At 43.8% G+C, this 16,684-nt stretch overlaps 1 protein-coding gene across 1 annotated transcript; it reads left to right on the top strand.

Moving 5' to 3' along the window:
- The first annotated feature begins 2,748 nt into the window (after positions 1–2,748).
- IFNGR2 (interferon gamma receptor 2) lies at positions 2,749–16,655 on the top strand. Its single transcript, XM_075033794.1, has 7 exons — positions 2,749–3,019; positions 7,382–7,508; positions 7,981–8,156; positions 10,098–10,246; positions 11,640–11,793; positions 12,884–13,038; positions 15,527–16,655. Exons 1-7 carry the CDS (start codon positions 2,938–2,940, stop codon positions 15,698–15,700), a joined length of 1,017 nt encoding a protein of 338 aa, XP_074889895.1. The 5' UTR covers positions 2,749–2,937; the 3' UTR covers positions 15,701–16,655.
- The last annotated feature ends 29 nt before the right edge of the window (positions 16,656–16,684 follow it).

The following is a 16,684-nucleotide window of genomic DNA, read 5'->3' as shown; positions in this document are numbered from 1 at the left end:
CCTCTTAGACCACTGTGGTCCCAAAACTGTTCACCTACCGATCACTACCTGATGTATGAGGTATCCCCAAGTCTTACAATGGATGCATTTCACCTCTATCTATGTGTCATTTTGGAAAAATTCCTTATCTTTTGTGGATTCAAGTTTTTTTCAAGATTCTGCGCCAGAAATTTGGCTGCAGAAAAACGATTGCCTTGATATTGATTAAGTATCTTCTTATGGATGAGTTGGTTTCAGTTTTACAAGGGTGAACCCAGGGATCCACATATAATAACTGGCAAGGCTGGGATTTTAGAGTAGTAAATAGTTTGCATTGGTGAAATACACCCAAAACTATTTACTATGTCATTGTATTGCAGTTATGTGCCATCACGAGTTTTCTTTTTTTCTACACATAAGACTTCTCAATGATTTTAAAAGCCTGTAACTTGCAGTGTTAGATGGAGGTATTTCTCCTCTGAAATGTATTTCTTTCTACCTTCATTTGCTACCTTTCACTTTCTCATGTTGATAGCTTTAAGTGAGGGAAGGGGACCAGCAAGAAAAAATAATTTATCCCTTACTTTCTGATTTGACATTAACTTTGCTTTTTGCTTCCTAAGCTCGAAAGAAAAGAAAGCAATATACATAATTCTCTCTGAACTCCTGTAGGTTCTACAGATTTCCTGGGTTAATTTTTCTTTTTCTTTTGGAGACGATTGATAGGATCAGATGTTGCATTGACTCCAGTTCTCTATTCTCTCTGTCTTCATTAAATCATTATTTATTCTCAGTTCTGTCCTCTCTCTCTTCAGCTCTCCGTAAGCTAGCAGTTTTAAGAAGTCATCCCTCATCCACTGATGGTGAAAACCATGTATTTTCATTACCTCTTTTTCATGAAGGCACAACTAGTCATTTTGGCTTCCCTCTTAAGAGTCTGCTAGACTCTAAGGGAATAATTTCTTGGGCTTTGACTGAATAGGAAGCTCAAGGTAAGAGAAAGATCAGCTGCGGCAAAACCAAAAGCCTGCAAAAGTTTCCTGTCTGGTTTGGCAAAGGGAAAACACACATGATCGGTTATGGGATTTCTTTAACAAATGCAGTAAATATGTGTTTTTCAGTGCAAGGGTAGAGGGAAACCCCACTTCAGAATTCATGTTTTGAGTTGTTCTTTAACATACCTAATTTCCTCTGTGAATCAAAATCCCATTAATGCATGAATTAGAGATACCATCAAAATTAACATGCCTTCTGGACATGCCCTTTTGCTATTTAAGTTTCACAGTTAGAAATTGCCAATGGCTTTCCCAGCTACATGCTTGGCTACCTGCTGCCAGAAATGCTCCACAAGTCATGCTAACAGCGCATGACTGAAATACCTCCACTGGCTTCAGACATCATTATTAAAGAATCTGTGTCTCAGCACAGGCCTGGCACTGGGGAAATCCCAACGTGAAGCTTGTGGAGTGGGAAGCTTTTGGTAGAACAGTGCTGCTTGACTGAGAGAGTTGAGTCACTCTTCCCAGAAGGGTTCAAAAAGAGGTCAAACATGTTAAGCACAGAGAAAACAGGCTCAGTCTACAACTGAATGACTTCAACCTCTACCATCCCCTTCTAGCCCATCTTCTTTTGACAATCAAGCAACCAAGCAACCAGTCAGCTTTTCAGCATTTGCTTTTTTTTCCCCACCTTTGTTTATACTCCTTTCTAGCTTTTATAATTTGTGTCAGTGTTGAAAGGCTTTGACTGAGATTCTGGCCTGTTTTATTACTGTACCTCCCAGCAAAAGGAGGGTCTGTGCTCTGAAAGCTTGCAATTGATAAGAGCAGGCCATGCAGGACTTAAGAGAAAGGGAGGAATCTCTCTTTCGATTGAGGAAGAGCTGAACTGCAGTGAAATCAAGTGATTCATACAAGCTTAGTTGGAAATCAAAGCTGCCCAGCCCTTACCTGGAGCTCTGAACACAAGATACTCTTGCTGTACTTGCCTGCTTTCCTTTTGTCAGAAATCTGATGGCAGTGTTCTAAACTTTGCTCAGGAAGCCTTCAGGTGGCCAAAGATCCCCTTTATTAAAATTAATTAAAGACATTTTAAGTACCCTCGCTCTGCATGGTTTCCTCTGCTGGCAGTCCTGCCGGTCATAATTCTGCCGACTGCCCAGTCTTGTACTAATAAGATGTGTTTTCTCTCTGAAGCGTTTAAGAGAGTATTTTGACTTTGTTCAGGAGACAAATGAAATACTGCTCTGCTTTAGGGTGCTTCCAACCGAAGTCGTGTCCGAGCTCTTAAAAACAACAGGTCCCTGCCGCGTGAATTATTTAAGAACAACTCTTCTACCGAAACAGTCATCACCTGGGAGGACTGCAGGCCCCCGGCATCACCTCCAGGTTTTTTAATGGCGATGTTGTGTCATCGATAGCATCAGCTCAAGGTACGCGGTTAGGCTTAACCGCGGGCTGGTGTTACGCTAGGTGCAGCCAGAGAAAGCCGGGGAACTTTAACCACCTCACGGCAAGACTTTCTCACGTCAACCGCACGCCGCGAACGCACACGCGACCCTCCGCGCCCCCACCGCAGCCGCTGCCTGGCCGCGGGGCCCGCCCACAGCCCGCCCTGACGCCCGGCCGGGCCGGGCCGGGGTCGGCCCGCAGCAGACGGCGCCCCCGGCGGCCGCCCAGCCGCCCGCTGGAGCCCGCGGCCCGGCCCCCCCTAGACCCCCGCGGCGCTGCAGGCGGGGCCGAGGGCGGGCTCTGCCTCCCCGCAGGCGGGGGCGGAGCGGGGCCGGGCCGGGCCGGAGCGGCCGCCCCGCTCCCCGCCAGCAGCCGCAGCCCGGTCCGGGCCGCGGGTGTGTAGGCGGCCCCGCTAGGCCTGCTCGCCGCCGGCCCCGCTCCTCAGGGACCGGCGAGCTGCCTCTTGGCGGCGAGCGGGGCCGGGCGGCGGGGCGCTGCCAGCCGGGCCATGCCGTGTCGGGCGCCGCTCCTCTCCCTCCTCCTCCTCCTCCTCTTCCTCCTCCTCGGCTCCCTCCGGGCCTCGGGCGCAGGTGGGTGCGGCGCGGCGCGGGGCTCGCTGCGGTGGTGGGCGGCGGCGCGGGGCTGGAGGCTGCCGCCCGGCCTGCGCCTCTCTGGGTGCCTCCTCGCCGGCGGCCTTCCGGCCCGGGAGGCGGCGGAAGCCTGTGGGGCGAGGGCCCGGGCTGGGGCGGCCCCGGAGGGGGACAGCGGGGCCGTGCCTCTCAGCCCGTCCCCTGAAGGAGCCCCGGCGGCTGCCGGAGCCGCAGCGGGGAAGGGGGGGGAGGAGGCAGTGGGGAGAGCGGGGCCGTGGCGGGTTTCGCCCTTCCCTCACCCCGCCTGTGCCAGCCCCTCTGAAGGACAAGGCCAGGTTCCTCCTGCCGAACCCCGGGTCGCTGCTCTTCGAAAATCTGCCGTCGTCTGGGCTGCCACCGGCTCGCCTCCCCGCCCGAGGCTGGCTCTGCGGGCCAGCTGCCGGGCAGCCTGGCCCCAAACCGGCCGCGTCTGTCAGAGGGCGGCTGAAACCTGCACGGGATTAGCGTCGGGGGGGATGGGTACGGCGTAAGTCGTTGATGCGGCTGTAGTTTGTGATGTGGCACCCGTTCATCAACTGTGAATCGACGGTTTCGGTAGGATTGGATTTAGACTTCGATGTAAATGCTTTGTTGCAGGGAGGGGAGGTTTGCTCTTCAGGTCGGGTCTGCCCTATAGCTGGTACAATGCTGGCTTCAGTGTGTATCCCGGAAAGTGTGGAAGAGCTGCTGTGACATGTCTTGAATGAGGTATGCATACAGCGTGGTCCTTATTCAGGCACTCGGGTACCTCCCTGAGTTCAGCGTGTCCGCTGTCACGTTTTCTCCTGTTCGTCAAGGGCTGGCTGGCCAGCCTGTGACTGGTGAGTCCCATGGGGCTCTCTGGCTGTTCGGAGGCAGCTGCTGTTCCAGGCCTGCAGTCTGTGGCTGGACGTAGCAGTCCAAATGCCCATGGGTGGGTTGAGACGAGCTGTGGGGACCTGCTGTGGTCAGTGTTGCCCAGTCCCATGCCATCGGCAGCAGTGGGATTTCCCAGGGAGCTGTTGTGTTTGGCTTCTACGCAGGGCCCCCTCCCCCTCTGCGCTCTCTCTCGTAGGCACAGCGTGCTGTGTTTCTTCTGTTGCAAATGGAGATGCTACATGTTAAAATCCGAGCCAAAAGAATAGCCAGCTGTCATCACCTGTCCCCACCTGGCCACACACTTCTGCTGTTCACCTTTTGTAGGCTTTGGTGCTTGTCTGACAATATGAGAAGCCAGTTTGGTACACTAAAACAGTAAAAGTCCATCCAAAACCCCCGAGACTTCTTTTTTGCTGTTTAGCAAAATGATGTGGTCTAAGGCTGATGCAGGGGAAGGGATCAGAAATCATTCAGGAGCGGGAATGGCATCTGTGAAACAGATGGCTAGGCCAAGCTGAGCTGCTTTCACTCACTGTAACTTGTGGCTTCACACTCTGCTATGTGAAAGCTTTGACTTGTGGCTTGAAGAGTTAGGAAGTCTCTGCATCAGGAAAAAACAATCTGAGCATTGTTTGGCAGATGCTTTAAAAGAACCGGTTCAGCAAGACCACCTTCCAGACAGAAAGGACAGGGCATTTCTGCCTTTCCCTGGCTAAGGTAGTTTGTTTTTTTCCTAGGATACTTGCGCATATATATATATAGGTGCTTTTTATCTGAAGTGGGCATTTTGTTACTTTGGGTATACAAGCTAATGATCATTATGGAGTTCAGTGTGTGATTTCAGAAATTTAAGTAACTTCCCTTGTCAAGTTGAGGTATCTAACCAAAATACGAATGCGTTCCTTCGGTGTGCTACAGAAACAGCTCCTCAGTGCAGTAGTAGAACACCTTGATGATCAGCTACAGAGCCATAGATTTGATAGTTTTTTCAGTGTTTTTGAAGCTGGTAGGGGAAATGATCTGTTTCTGAATGCTAATATAAGGCAAAATAATCAGTGTGCAGTCTCGATTGAGGAGAAGATGTACCAGCCCTTGTCCTTCATTGCTTTTTCCTTTTTTCTTTTTGCTAAGAGGGAGAGGAGAGAAGAAAAAAAAATGCTAGTACTTGTGTTTCGTTCTGACAGCTTTCTTGAATTTTGTAAAATTAGTTTGTATCGGATGTCTGAGTGCACAGATTACTGATGGTGTGAGATACCTTGCCACATGCCAGACCAGCAGTGAGAGTGCAAGAAAGAATCTGCGTGACTGGAAAGTGAAAACTTGTCTCGAATGAAGAAAAGGTTACTTAGTGGCCTTTAAAATATGTGAGAGATTAATAGTTCAGGTATCATTTCTAACTGTAAGGAATCTCAGACAGGTATGCAATGCTGAATGATCGATCTGTAGCCTAAGGCAATGTGCGTTTACTTAAAAGCACTACTCACTAGTTTCTTAGCCTCAACTTCTAACATTCCTAATTAAAACTTTGAGAGCTTAACTAGTTCTTTGGTATTTTGGACTTAGGGTTTAATGCAACTTTATGAAGATTCGTGTTGTCTTTTACCTGTACATGGAGGATGTTAAGAGCCTGGCGTAATGTCTCTTCTGAAAGATAGTGCTGTCAGCATCAGTGTGCTGTCTAGTGCTGTGTATCAAAATCAGAGGTAGAAGTCAAAAAGAAGAAACTTTTTAACATTATCCCCATATTGCCAAAGAAGGCTGGGGACAGAATTTACCTTAAGTTGCTTGGTCTTCTGATCTTATTTGTGTAAAAATAAACAAACCGTATCTTAGGAGACTGTTATCTTAAGAACAAAAAATTGAAATCTTACCATGTGGAATATCATATCGTGTCATGTCATGGGTGTCTTTGACCTTAGAACCTGTTGACCTAGTATGTTTAGTGGTGTAAGGGGATCACTACACGGAGAAATAAATACAAGTCAAGTGTAGAAGGAAAACCTTTCTCCCTCTTAAGACAGGCAGGTGGTGAAGCTGTTGCCCAGCAAGGCTGTGCAGGCTCTGTCCTTGGAGGTTCCAGGACCTGCCTGGAGAGAGTCCTGAGCAGCCTGCTCTGATGTCAGAGCTGGCCGTTCTCGGGGCAGGGACTTGGACTGGAGACCTCCCCAGGGCCGTTCCCTCCTGAGTGACTGCAGTGCTGTGGTTAAAAGTGTGATGCTTTTCTGGTTTTAGGGGCATTTGATAACTGCCTTTTCCTGTCTTCCTCGCCACAGCTTACTTGTGGTAATCTTAGTCTGTTTCTTTGGGCTATCTCAGTTCCTTTCCGTTGGTCGTCTTGTCTTTCCGTGGTTTTTGGTTCTCCAGCCTGCTGTTTTGTCCTGTTTGCCAGCTAACATTTCCCTCCAGCTGCTCCCCCACTTAACTTCTCATCGGGCTTTCTCTACTTCACTCGCCCCTGTTTCCCCAGCCCTTGGTTCTCTGCCTTTTGCTTGGCTGCCCTCCCTCCCTCCACTGGTTTTTCTACCCCTCCGTGCCCAGCTCGGTGCCTGGCCTTTGGCCATGCTCCAGTCCCAATAGACGGCTTCTTCCTCTGCTCTGCTTGCACTAGCAGGGAAGTGGTTCTTCTCCTGCACTAGAGACACAGCTGTTTGCTCTCCGCTACTGCGTTGCTCTGCCTTCATTCAGGAAAGACTTCTAGGCTTGGGATTTCAGCCAACATCCTTTCCCTCATTGCTGCTGCCTGAGTTTGGGTGGGCTCCTAGATGTGGGATGTTCAGCTGTCTCCTGACGAGCTGCTCGAGAGCACTCGCAGCCTTTGTTCGCCCCCAGGAGTTTATAGCATGACTGAATTTGGGTGGACATTCCTCCTAGCAGAAGGCACGCCTTTAACAGAGGTTTCTGTCCTCCTCTACATTGTGAAATCGGTTTCAAAATTGGTGAAACTTCAGGCTTGCAAGTGGAATGGTGCCATATGTGTTTGTGAACGTATATGTTTAAGTACGAGAAGGCTTTTTTTTTTTTTTAATCTGTTTCCTGGAAAGCTTCAGTGAAGTGACCACGCAGTTTTCAAACAAGTTAGCAGGAAGAAGGTGTTCTGAGTTGTTAACAAAGTAAAATGTGAGATGCAGACAATTGAAATAGATGAGCTTTTGTCATGACAAGTGGCAGTGGACCTTAATTTATAGCTTCATGAGGGAGCTGGGTGGGGTTTACTGTTTTGTACTTTCAGTGCTGTGTTCTGTGTGGAAGAAATAAAAGCAGTAAGTTGCAGTTCAGTGCTTTGTGGATAGTAGGGACTTAAATGTACGGCTACTAGTGCACCTAGAAATGGAATGAGGAGGAGGAATGGTTTTGCGTGCAAAGCAGTGAAAATGTAATATATGGTGATGGAGTTTGGAGACCAAAAGTTAGTTACTGTATGCTTGAATGCTTTAGTAGTCATTTTTATTCCTCTTCTTCCTTTAGAATCTTCTCCCCATTTGCCGGCACCAAAGGATGTGATGGTTTATTCCTATAACTTTCGTAGTTCACTGAGATGGTCTCCTGTTAAAGTGGATAGAGGCTTGGTGTTATATACAGTCCATTTTAAAACGTAAGTAAATAGATCTAAAACCAACCAAACTGATTTTCTTCTAATCCAGTAACACAGTTGGTTAAGAAAAAAACCAAACACCTAAAAATTAATAAGCAAATGAAAGAATGAGTTGTCTATCACAGATGCTTTTATATATATCTGAAAGCAGTTTCTGAAGACTGACAGTCTTTCAGCCTGTGATATTTCTACTACACTGAGCAAAGATTGAAGACCTGAAAAGCACCCAGAAAGGTTGCATAGTTTCCTGAATAATTTTAGCCTTACCGAATTCTCCCTCACTAATTTTAATTTCTCCCTAGATACTGAGGAGATGCAGGTGCTGAAAGGGCTGTGGAGTTAAACCCACATGAAAGTGGTAGTTTTGTAACATACTCTGTTGTTACAAAAATTGTCTAGGTGGGAGGGATTGTATTTTAGCTGGTTGCGCTGTTCTGCTGATGCTATATTTGTCCTTTGTTTTGCATTGCAGAGGTGCCTTTAACCAGTGGGATGAGATGAACTGCACCCGTATCACCCAGACTGAATGCAGTTTCCCCTGGTCACTTAAGGAGCGGCGCTGGACTGTTGTTTTGCGTGTGAGGGCTGAGCTAGGGCAAGTTACTTCTGACTGGGTGGAAACAGATCCATTTGTGGCAGAGAGAAACAGTAAGTGCTATTTATGATTTCAGTGTGTTTCTCTCAAAGGAGATTTCTTTGAAAAAGATGTTTGTTGTCCGTTCTAGGCTTTTTTGACTTTATTATGTACCCAAAGCCAAGTGAGAGAATTGTAGGTGTTAGTTAAAAAAGAGTACAATGTCTCTGTGTGTCACTAGGGATTTGATACTACTTAGTTCCTCTGTAATAGGGTTAGCAGTGCGCTCTTTCAACAGGTATCGAAAGAGGAACAGAGGAGTTTCCTTGGATGGTTAAGTCTTATAAAAACTACGACATATATTATGGTAGAGAGTTTTCCATTTTCTTGTTTCCCCACTTAGCACTGCCGCATGCACACATACACCCCCCTTGATTTGTGGTAGTCTGAGTACAAACTACCTGTTTCTATTGAACAGATCCCTTTTCTCATAAATATAAACTGTCCTGACTGCATTGTGGAAGGGTCAAGGCACGCTTTAAATCCTGTTAAAGGTCAGCAACGTGCTTGTTCACACACTTATAAGATCTCCTCTTTGCCTTGCTGTGATTGGTTTCAGGATTAGAAGAAAGTAGATGTTGAGTTTAAAAATACCTCTAAAACAATAACGAAGCAGAGGAATGGATATATTAACTCTTTAGTTCAAGTTCTCCCATACCTTGTGAGGAGCAGTGGTGGTCCATGCTGCAAAGAGTATGATACTTTCCCTGGTGACTTCAGTTCTAAATCTTGGATTTTCTCTAGTGGTAAAGAGTGTGGGGATGAGGAACTACCCAAATCCCTAGCTGAAGATTACAAGTGATGTATCCATAGTTTGTGATGCAGGATTGTTTGGGAGTGGGATCCTTTGGGGGTTAGGAAAGCGCTTGGCTAATGGGAATACAAGACAAAGGAGAGGCTTGGTGTGGGAGAGAGAGGTTTGTGTGTCTGTTTCTTGGGGGAGAAAGAGGAACATTGTGTGATCATTCTTGGGTGACTGCCCTCAAGATCAGTTCCTAGACAGCAAGACCATGGGCTACTCAGTCAGGCTGTTCTCTTCCTTTAATGTTTGGGTCTGTCCCACTTGAGAGGGGAGCTTCGGGAATTTGTGAGGACACACAACAAGGTGTTTGCAGTTGTACAGCAACAGGAAGTAGAAAGAAACTGAAATTTCTCTATCAATATAAAGATCATGGGGGCCAGTTTTCTCTAAAGTAACAGTGGACAGAATAGGTCCTGCTGGAATTTTTGAGGTACAATAAGCAATGATTGCATGCAAGGATTGATTTTTACTAATTACCCCACTTCAGTATGCAAGCAGCTGTTAACTACTCTAATGTTTGCATGAGTGGGTTTTTTGAGATCCTGGAGTGCTTTACAAATGCCGATAAAGTTAACTGGTGAAAGAAGTCAAGATACAAAGGATAAATGACTAATGACCATATAGGTCTGTGATCACACAACTCTCTTGTATTAGGACTGACAGTACTTTATATAATATTTTTCATGACACAAAAGGAAGTCATCATCTTTACCCTATAGGGCAGATGGAGACATCAAAGCAAGAGGAGGAAACTAGTTATTCCTCTTCCAATCTATTGACGCAAACTGTGTTTTTTAGAGAACGTGGAATATGTGGCAGGCTATTTGAAGGAAAAAAAAATTGTATCACCATTAACTGCAGATAAATGCAGATATATTCTAGTGAATATTTACTGAATTTCCAGGGAAAGTTAACATTTATTTTTTTTAATTACCTAGTTTCACTTACGCTTTCAAGTCTTTTCCCTTAGATTCGTAATGAAGTAAATATCTTAAATGCAGTATGTAGATGAGAAAATGTTGTATTCCTTTTCTTGAGAAAAAGCTGTCAATATTTAGCATGTTTGCTGAGAGTATCTAAGTAAAGCTGAAGACAGTATGATGAGCTGTTCTGCATCCCAGAGGTTCACTGCTCTTTCTGTGTTTATTTTCAGCTACTATAGGGCCCCCTAAAGTGAACAGCGTGACTGAAAGCTCTGACTCACTTCTCATTAGTGTCACACCCCCTTTTGGATTCGAAGCAGGTGATTTTCTTCAGTATCATGTGTCCTACTGGGAGAACACAACAAGTACTACTAAAAAAGTAAGAATTCTCTCTAATTTATTTTGTTCATAATGCCTTTCTAAGAGATATAAGTCGGTGTCTCTTGGCAGAATGGCAGAAGTGGAGGAAGAAAACTAATGTAATTTTTTTTTCTCTAGCAGTGAAGGTCACCATTTGGTGTCTTGAAAAAAGTTAATTTAGTCTTGGCACAAGTATTGCATGTGTTACAAAACTTTCAAAAACATCTTTTTTTCCTTCATATGAAATGAAGGTTAAATCACATTGCAGATCAAGGGAGAGAATCCACAAAGTGTCAAAGGTGGCTTTAAAATGATATTTAGATTCCGAAGTTTGCTTAGGCAATTTTGAAAACTCTGAAATATCCTTCCTCCTTTCCTGGGCTGGGCTTGTCTGTGCTGGCAGCTTCAGTAACAGGCTGCTTTGGCCTGATGTCGCCTGTTCCTGGGGCAGAGAAAGGCAGAGTTATTAGAAACATGCTGGACACAGCTGGGATAAGCTGTCCCTGTTCGTACTGAGACTTAGAGGTGTTGGTCACATGTGTGTATGCTGCTATCTGGGGCCCTGGTAATTATGTTCTGGACAGGCCAGCATTGCAGGGAGGGATTAAATCACATTTTAAAAAAAAAAAAAAGAGGAAGAAGATTCAAAAGAACGTCATTCTAAAGTCAAATGTTTAAAAATCAGAAGCAGAAAAAATATATTAAAAAAACCCTTTTGTTTCAAAGACCTTGCTAAATCTGAAACGCCTCCACTTCCTTCCTCTCTTGCACCAATGTGTATTTTTCTGACATACGTAAAATACCTTCTTGTTTGAGATTCAGGCAAGAAGTCACTCTTGTATGCTTCTGTAGGCTTCACTGAGGCCCTTATCCTAGCCCCTTACAGGTTAAAAATTCCCAAAAGACTATGGTGGCTGTGTGGAGACTGTGGAGGTTTTGCACTGCCCGTCAGCTGTTTTCCTCTTCAGTAGAAGGAGCTGAGATGGTGGAAGCTCTTCACTGAACTACACTTCCGTCAGCTTCCCCTGATGGTGGAGACACTTCCCATGGCTTGTTTTTCTCTCCCCCTTCCTGTATTGTGCTCACTGTCACGGTGAGCTGCGTCAAAGCCTCCAGCAGCATATTGTGGATAAAATGAGACCTTGCATCAGTTTTCATGCCTCTGCTGTTTGTGCCCTTACAGATGGTTTTAAATGGTGTAGGTTTAATTTCATTTAAAAATAATGAGATTTGAAATGCATTCAAGTAGGAAAGTTGAAATATATTTCACTGTTTCTCTTGTTTGGGAAGGCTGAATTACGAAGAGTAAAATCTGTGCTTTTTTGAATGAGAAACGTAAATATGGGGAGGGGATTTGTGTTGAAGACGGGTCTGGTTTTTACAGTAACTTTTTTTTTGTGTCTTTTAAACAGGCGATAAAGACGAGCAGTACACTATTCAAAATCAAAAGTCTAAAGGAATGGACACTTTATTGTTTTGAAATTCAAGTAGAATTGATGACACATTCAGATCTCCATTTATTTGGACTGCAAAGCATCCCAGAGTGTTACAGAACTAAAATTAGTGGTATAAACCTGACTTTTGTTATTTTTTGTATATAATGGGACGAGCGTAATACACGAGTCTTAGATCGTGTAACTAGTCACTTACATACGCGTATCTGTCAGGAGTGCTAAGAGAGCACCACTTACAGTAGCTCACAATTGTCATTAATGGCAAAATAATAAGGAATTTTTCAGTCAGTAATTGAGGGCCTGTGTTGTACTTTTCCCCTCATCCTTTCCTTCATAAATACAGCTATGGGTATTACTTTCTAGAAATATGCAAAGAAAGAACATACAAATACTTGGTCTTTAGAGGAAGTCATTGATGAAGGAGGTGGTGTTACTCTTGCAAATCTCCCTCAGCCACTGCCTCCTGCAGGACAGGAACATCCCTTTCCTCTTCGACCTGCTTCCTTCTCTGCATTTTGAGCTGCATGGTTTTGTATGAGATAAGAGAGAGGGTGAGGGGAAGAGAGAGCATGTGCAAGATAATGGACTTGGTCCCTCTCTTGAATCTCTCCGTGTGACCACCAACACGCAGGCACAACCGATCTTTAGCATGCTACACTGGAAGACGTGTAGATGAAACCTGCTTACGCAGTTTCTGAAGCGCCAAAGGAGCTGACCTCCTGGGTAGTATTGACCGAGTATTTGATCGCAAGCCCCTGAGCTGTGATGTTGGAGTCTGTGATGCTCCTTTGCTGGAGAGGTGCATGTTCTGAAAGAGAAGCCCCTGGCATTAATGGCCCTTGCTGGCAACTTCAGGGTGGAAGGACAGATTGCATTCCCCGCCTGCCCCCTGCCCACCAGCAGGGATTCCTCCAGCTCTGCGTTTGCCCTGCTAGTGTGTCAAGTAGCTTGCCTTAGGCTGTGTGATTAAGGGACAGGAGCTCATGGGAGTTGGTGACTTCCACAAGGAATCACAAAACAAGCTACTTCTGAACACAGGTGTTTCAAGTGCATCTATGGTAGGGTTGTGATCCTAGCCTTGGAAATTATACTTTGATTACCAAGTATAGTAAATTTCAGCTTACTGTATATTGTTTTACATTTGATGATGTATAAATATGAACCTGTCATATGTATATGGTTTTTGTTTTTTTCTTTTTCAGAGGCAACCAGAGCTGGATATATTATACTAATATTTGTGTTGGTGTTACTTTTTGTAAATCTGGTAGCAGTTGGTTTGTTTCTTCTGTGGAGACACCACAAAACAATTAAATATTGGTCTCGGCCACCTTTAGAAATCCCATCACACTTCGAAGAGGTATGTATAGGCATTTTATTTTTCTCCCCCTTGCCCCCCCTCCCCCTGTAAAAGACAGTGATGATCTTGGAGTGAATATGAACAAAGCTAGTTGTTGCATAACAGAAAGATATAAAAAATTGTTGACTTAGTGTAAACTGTTACTTTTCTCATATGGGATCTCCCACTTTATTCCTCTTTTACTGAACTGAATTATTTTTTTCTCTGCCTTAAGATACAAATGCTGCTATAATCCTGTTACAAAACCTGAGTAAGATTTTTTTTGTTCCTTGACTACCCCTTGTCTACCCATTTCTTTGCTTATCTAAGTCACCAGGCCTGAGACAGTTGCTCACTTTAAGCAAAAAGCTTATGTGTGCTGCAGGACATGTACTTGGGACCTAGGCCTCTGATTAGAAATCAAATATGGAAAAGCAAACACTGATAGTTTTAAGAGCAAGGACTGACATGAAGACTAAGGGCTACCTAGGGGAATGCTCTTGGGCTTTTTCTTTTTTTCCTGTAGGTTTAGCAATACTCGGATGAAAAAGTCATCCTGGGACTTTTTTTCTCCTTGTAGCTCACACATTTCTGTACTAAATGATATTGTTTCAGTCCTGTTCATCTTCCTCTTTTTAGTATTGAAACAGGAAGTAGTCTTTATGTGAAGTTCTTGATTTAAAAATTCTTGTTCAGCATGCATTCTATATTTTTAAAAGCTTGTATTTGTTTGCAGTTTTTTTGAGGTGTATTTCTTTGTATATATCTGCATGTCGGAGTAGTCCATTTTACTATGGTAGTTCTGTGATTGTGGAGCTGTTTTTCCAGATTTTTATAGACGTATGGGTGAAGGAACCCAGACTTTCTGCAGAGACCCGAGTAAATAATTTTCTCTCTTCATGCTACCTCAGCTACCGTTTCATGGGGGCTCAGTGGAGACGGCTGTATCACATATCAAGAGAAGTGTATCTAATGTAGGAGAAGAAAAATCCTTGTACAGTATACTAAAATAGTGCAGCATTCCATGCAAAGGACTTGCAAGAATAGGGTCTATCATCGTGTTCTAGAGTAATTGTATTAATCTGGAAAATATGCAGCAAAAGTAGATACTCTTGAACAATAGTGAGCCTAGTTTTGGGCAAAACACTGATAAGAAATGAAGGAAAATCAGTATATATGCAGAATTTTGAAAATGTGTATTTCTAACAGGGATCAACCAGCCTGAGGCTTCTTCTCTGTAAAACACTTCCCATGAGTACAGAGTACCAATTATTTTAAAAATCTTTTACATTTTCAGAAAAATTATGTTTCCTTCTTTTACAGAAAGATCTCAGCTTTCAGAGTCTTGAGTTGTAGGGAACAGTTCTACCGCAGAAATGCCTTCACAGAGCAAAGTCGAACTGAGGTTCATTTATGTCTTGACTCTGCTAAAGTGGATGTATTTGAGGTTCCCATATGAAACATTTGGTTTTAATACACCTGAAAAAATAATCCTGTTGCCCATTAGCCTTGCTATGATTACAGAGAAAGCGGTGCCTTAATTGAAACTAAGGTTCATTTTGTCCCACAACAGACATGACTTGAGCTGTGGTCCCATCTCAGTCAGATTATGACACCTCCTACAGTACAGAACAAGCTTTTGAGTAAAACGACAAGCTATGTTTTAACAATGTGAAGGTGTCTGTGTTCTGGACATTTTTGTTTTCTTTTGTTTTTAATCAGGATAAAAATGTTCAATGGCAGATTTTATTTTTTGGTTCAGTACATGAAGTGATGGATGGCTCCAATCCTCTGTGAAATACAAGATCAGCTTAGTGATAAGGAGAGTGTATGGGGATGGCAGGAGGAACAGAAAGCATTTTCTCAGGCCTACGTTTTATGCATTCATTGTAAAGCTGATGACTTAATTTTGGAGGAAAGGGGAGCAGAGGGGAAGTCAAAGCAAAAAGTAACTACAAGAGAAGGATGCCACTAGAGTTTTCTGGTAATGGTAAAAGATGCAGATCCGAGTTGCCTGATACTGATTAAATCAGAATCTTAGATACTGTTTGTGCCATCGGTGCTTTAGGCAAGCTGTCAGTTGCTAGATTCCTGCAGTTGGAGAATATGTCCCCAGCAGTGTAATAAAGAAGTGTTTTCTTCTGTGGTTTGTTCTTAACTAGTAGCAATTTGCTTGAACTGACATGAAAAGAATATTGGCCAAAATTTATTTAAAAAAACCAAGAAATGCAGGTGGCTTTAACTCACTTAAATGGATGTTTGCATGATTGATATCCCTGCCCCTCCCCCTGGAAATAAGGTGGGAAACTTTTTCCTTAAAACTAACTTTTTCCTTGTTTGATGTAATTTCAAGGAAATCCAGAATAGAATATACATTTAGCAGCTCTCACTGTGAATTCTAGTCTGAAGCAACTTGCCTATAGGTGGTGGTACCTGCTCTGTTGCTGTAATTTCTAATACATCTGTTCTGTGGATAGATGTCTAAACTGCTGTTTATGCCTTTTTCCAGTATTTGAAGGACCCTAGCATGCCTGTTTTAGAGGTGCTGGACAACTATGCTGAGGATGATCCCCACGATTCCTTATCTGTTGTATTTTGTGGAGAAGGAAGCCAAGCCTGTGGCAGCAGTTTGGATGGTCAAGCTCATTCACACAGCATCTCCAGTGACAGTGAAGTAACTTAAGCGGCACCCTAGTGAGGGTGCCTGTACCAAGTCCTTGCAGAGGCTCCTGCCCATGAGCTCCTGCCCTGTGGCTGCTGTCAGGACAGACGAGCTCTGGGCAAAATGCAGCCACTGACAATCCTAAGTGAGATGTTGCTTCCCGGGAATAGTGTGGACCCTGAGCCTTTGTTTAAATGGCTTCTGCTGTGCTACAACAGCAACTGTGTTCTGCCAAAGAGACTTAAAAGGTGGAATGTGAAAGGGAAATGAACACTAAATTTTGCCTGAAGAAAGACAGATGGTTATAAAATGGTTATATTAACATCATCGTATTTCCCACCCCAAATTGAAATAAAGCTTTGAGAAATAATAGCACTTTATGGTAGGAAGTAGTACAACCTGCAGTTTTTCAGTAAGTGAATAATTGCACCATGAATTACTTTTATAGTGGCTTTTATTTTGTTGCCTTATTTGTGAAGTCCATGTTAGCACTCAACATCTATTATATCCACCCCAGTATGTTTTTCTGAATCGTTTTAAGTGTGTGTGGTTTTCTATGGCAGCTTCTTCCCTCTGGATAAAAATGGCAGCCTAAAGAGAAATTTTATAGTACTTCACCCTCCTCAGCATGAACCTGTGCAAAGAACTGCTCCAAGAAAGGCCTCCTAATATTGGCCTCCTAACACGTTTGTGAGAAGCATTAATCTTCTGCTCCTGCAGTGAGACAACCATTCGTCACAGCAAAACAAACTTTAAAATAATTTTGCTCAGAATTTATATAACATGTATCAGTAATTATTAGACACTAAAATCTCTTGTTGACTATCAGATTAGTCCTGCAAATGAAAAGTTGACTGAGGGTTGTGTTTTGAGTAAGTCTTTTAAAGCAGAAGCAGAAGACTACAAGTTAAGCCTCACATCACAATCCTGTGGGATCTGGGAGGTGTCTAATAAAGCACAAAGAACAAATGAACCACTTCTGTACTAAAATGATTGTTTTTATTT

Source organism: Buteo buteo, chromosome 8 (genome assembly GCF_964188355.1).
Source record: "Buteo buteo chromosome 8, bButBut1.hap1.1, whole genome shotgun sequence".
NCBI lineage: Eukaryota > Metazoa > Chordata > Aves > Accipitriformes > Accipitridae > Buteo > Buteo buteo.
This window is presented reverse-complemented; position numbering and strand designations above follow the sequence as displayed.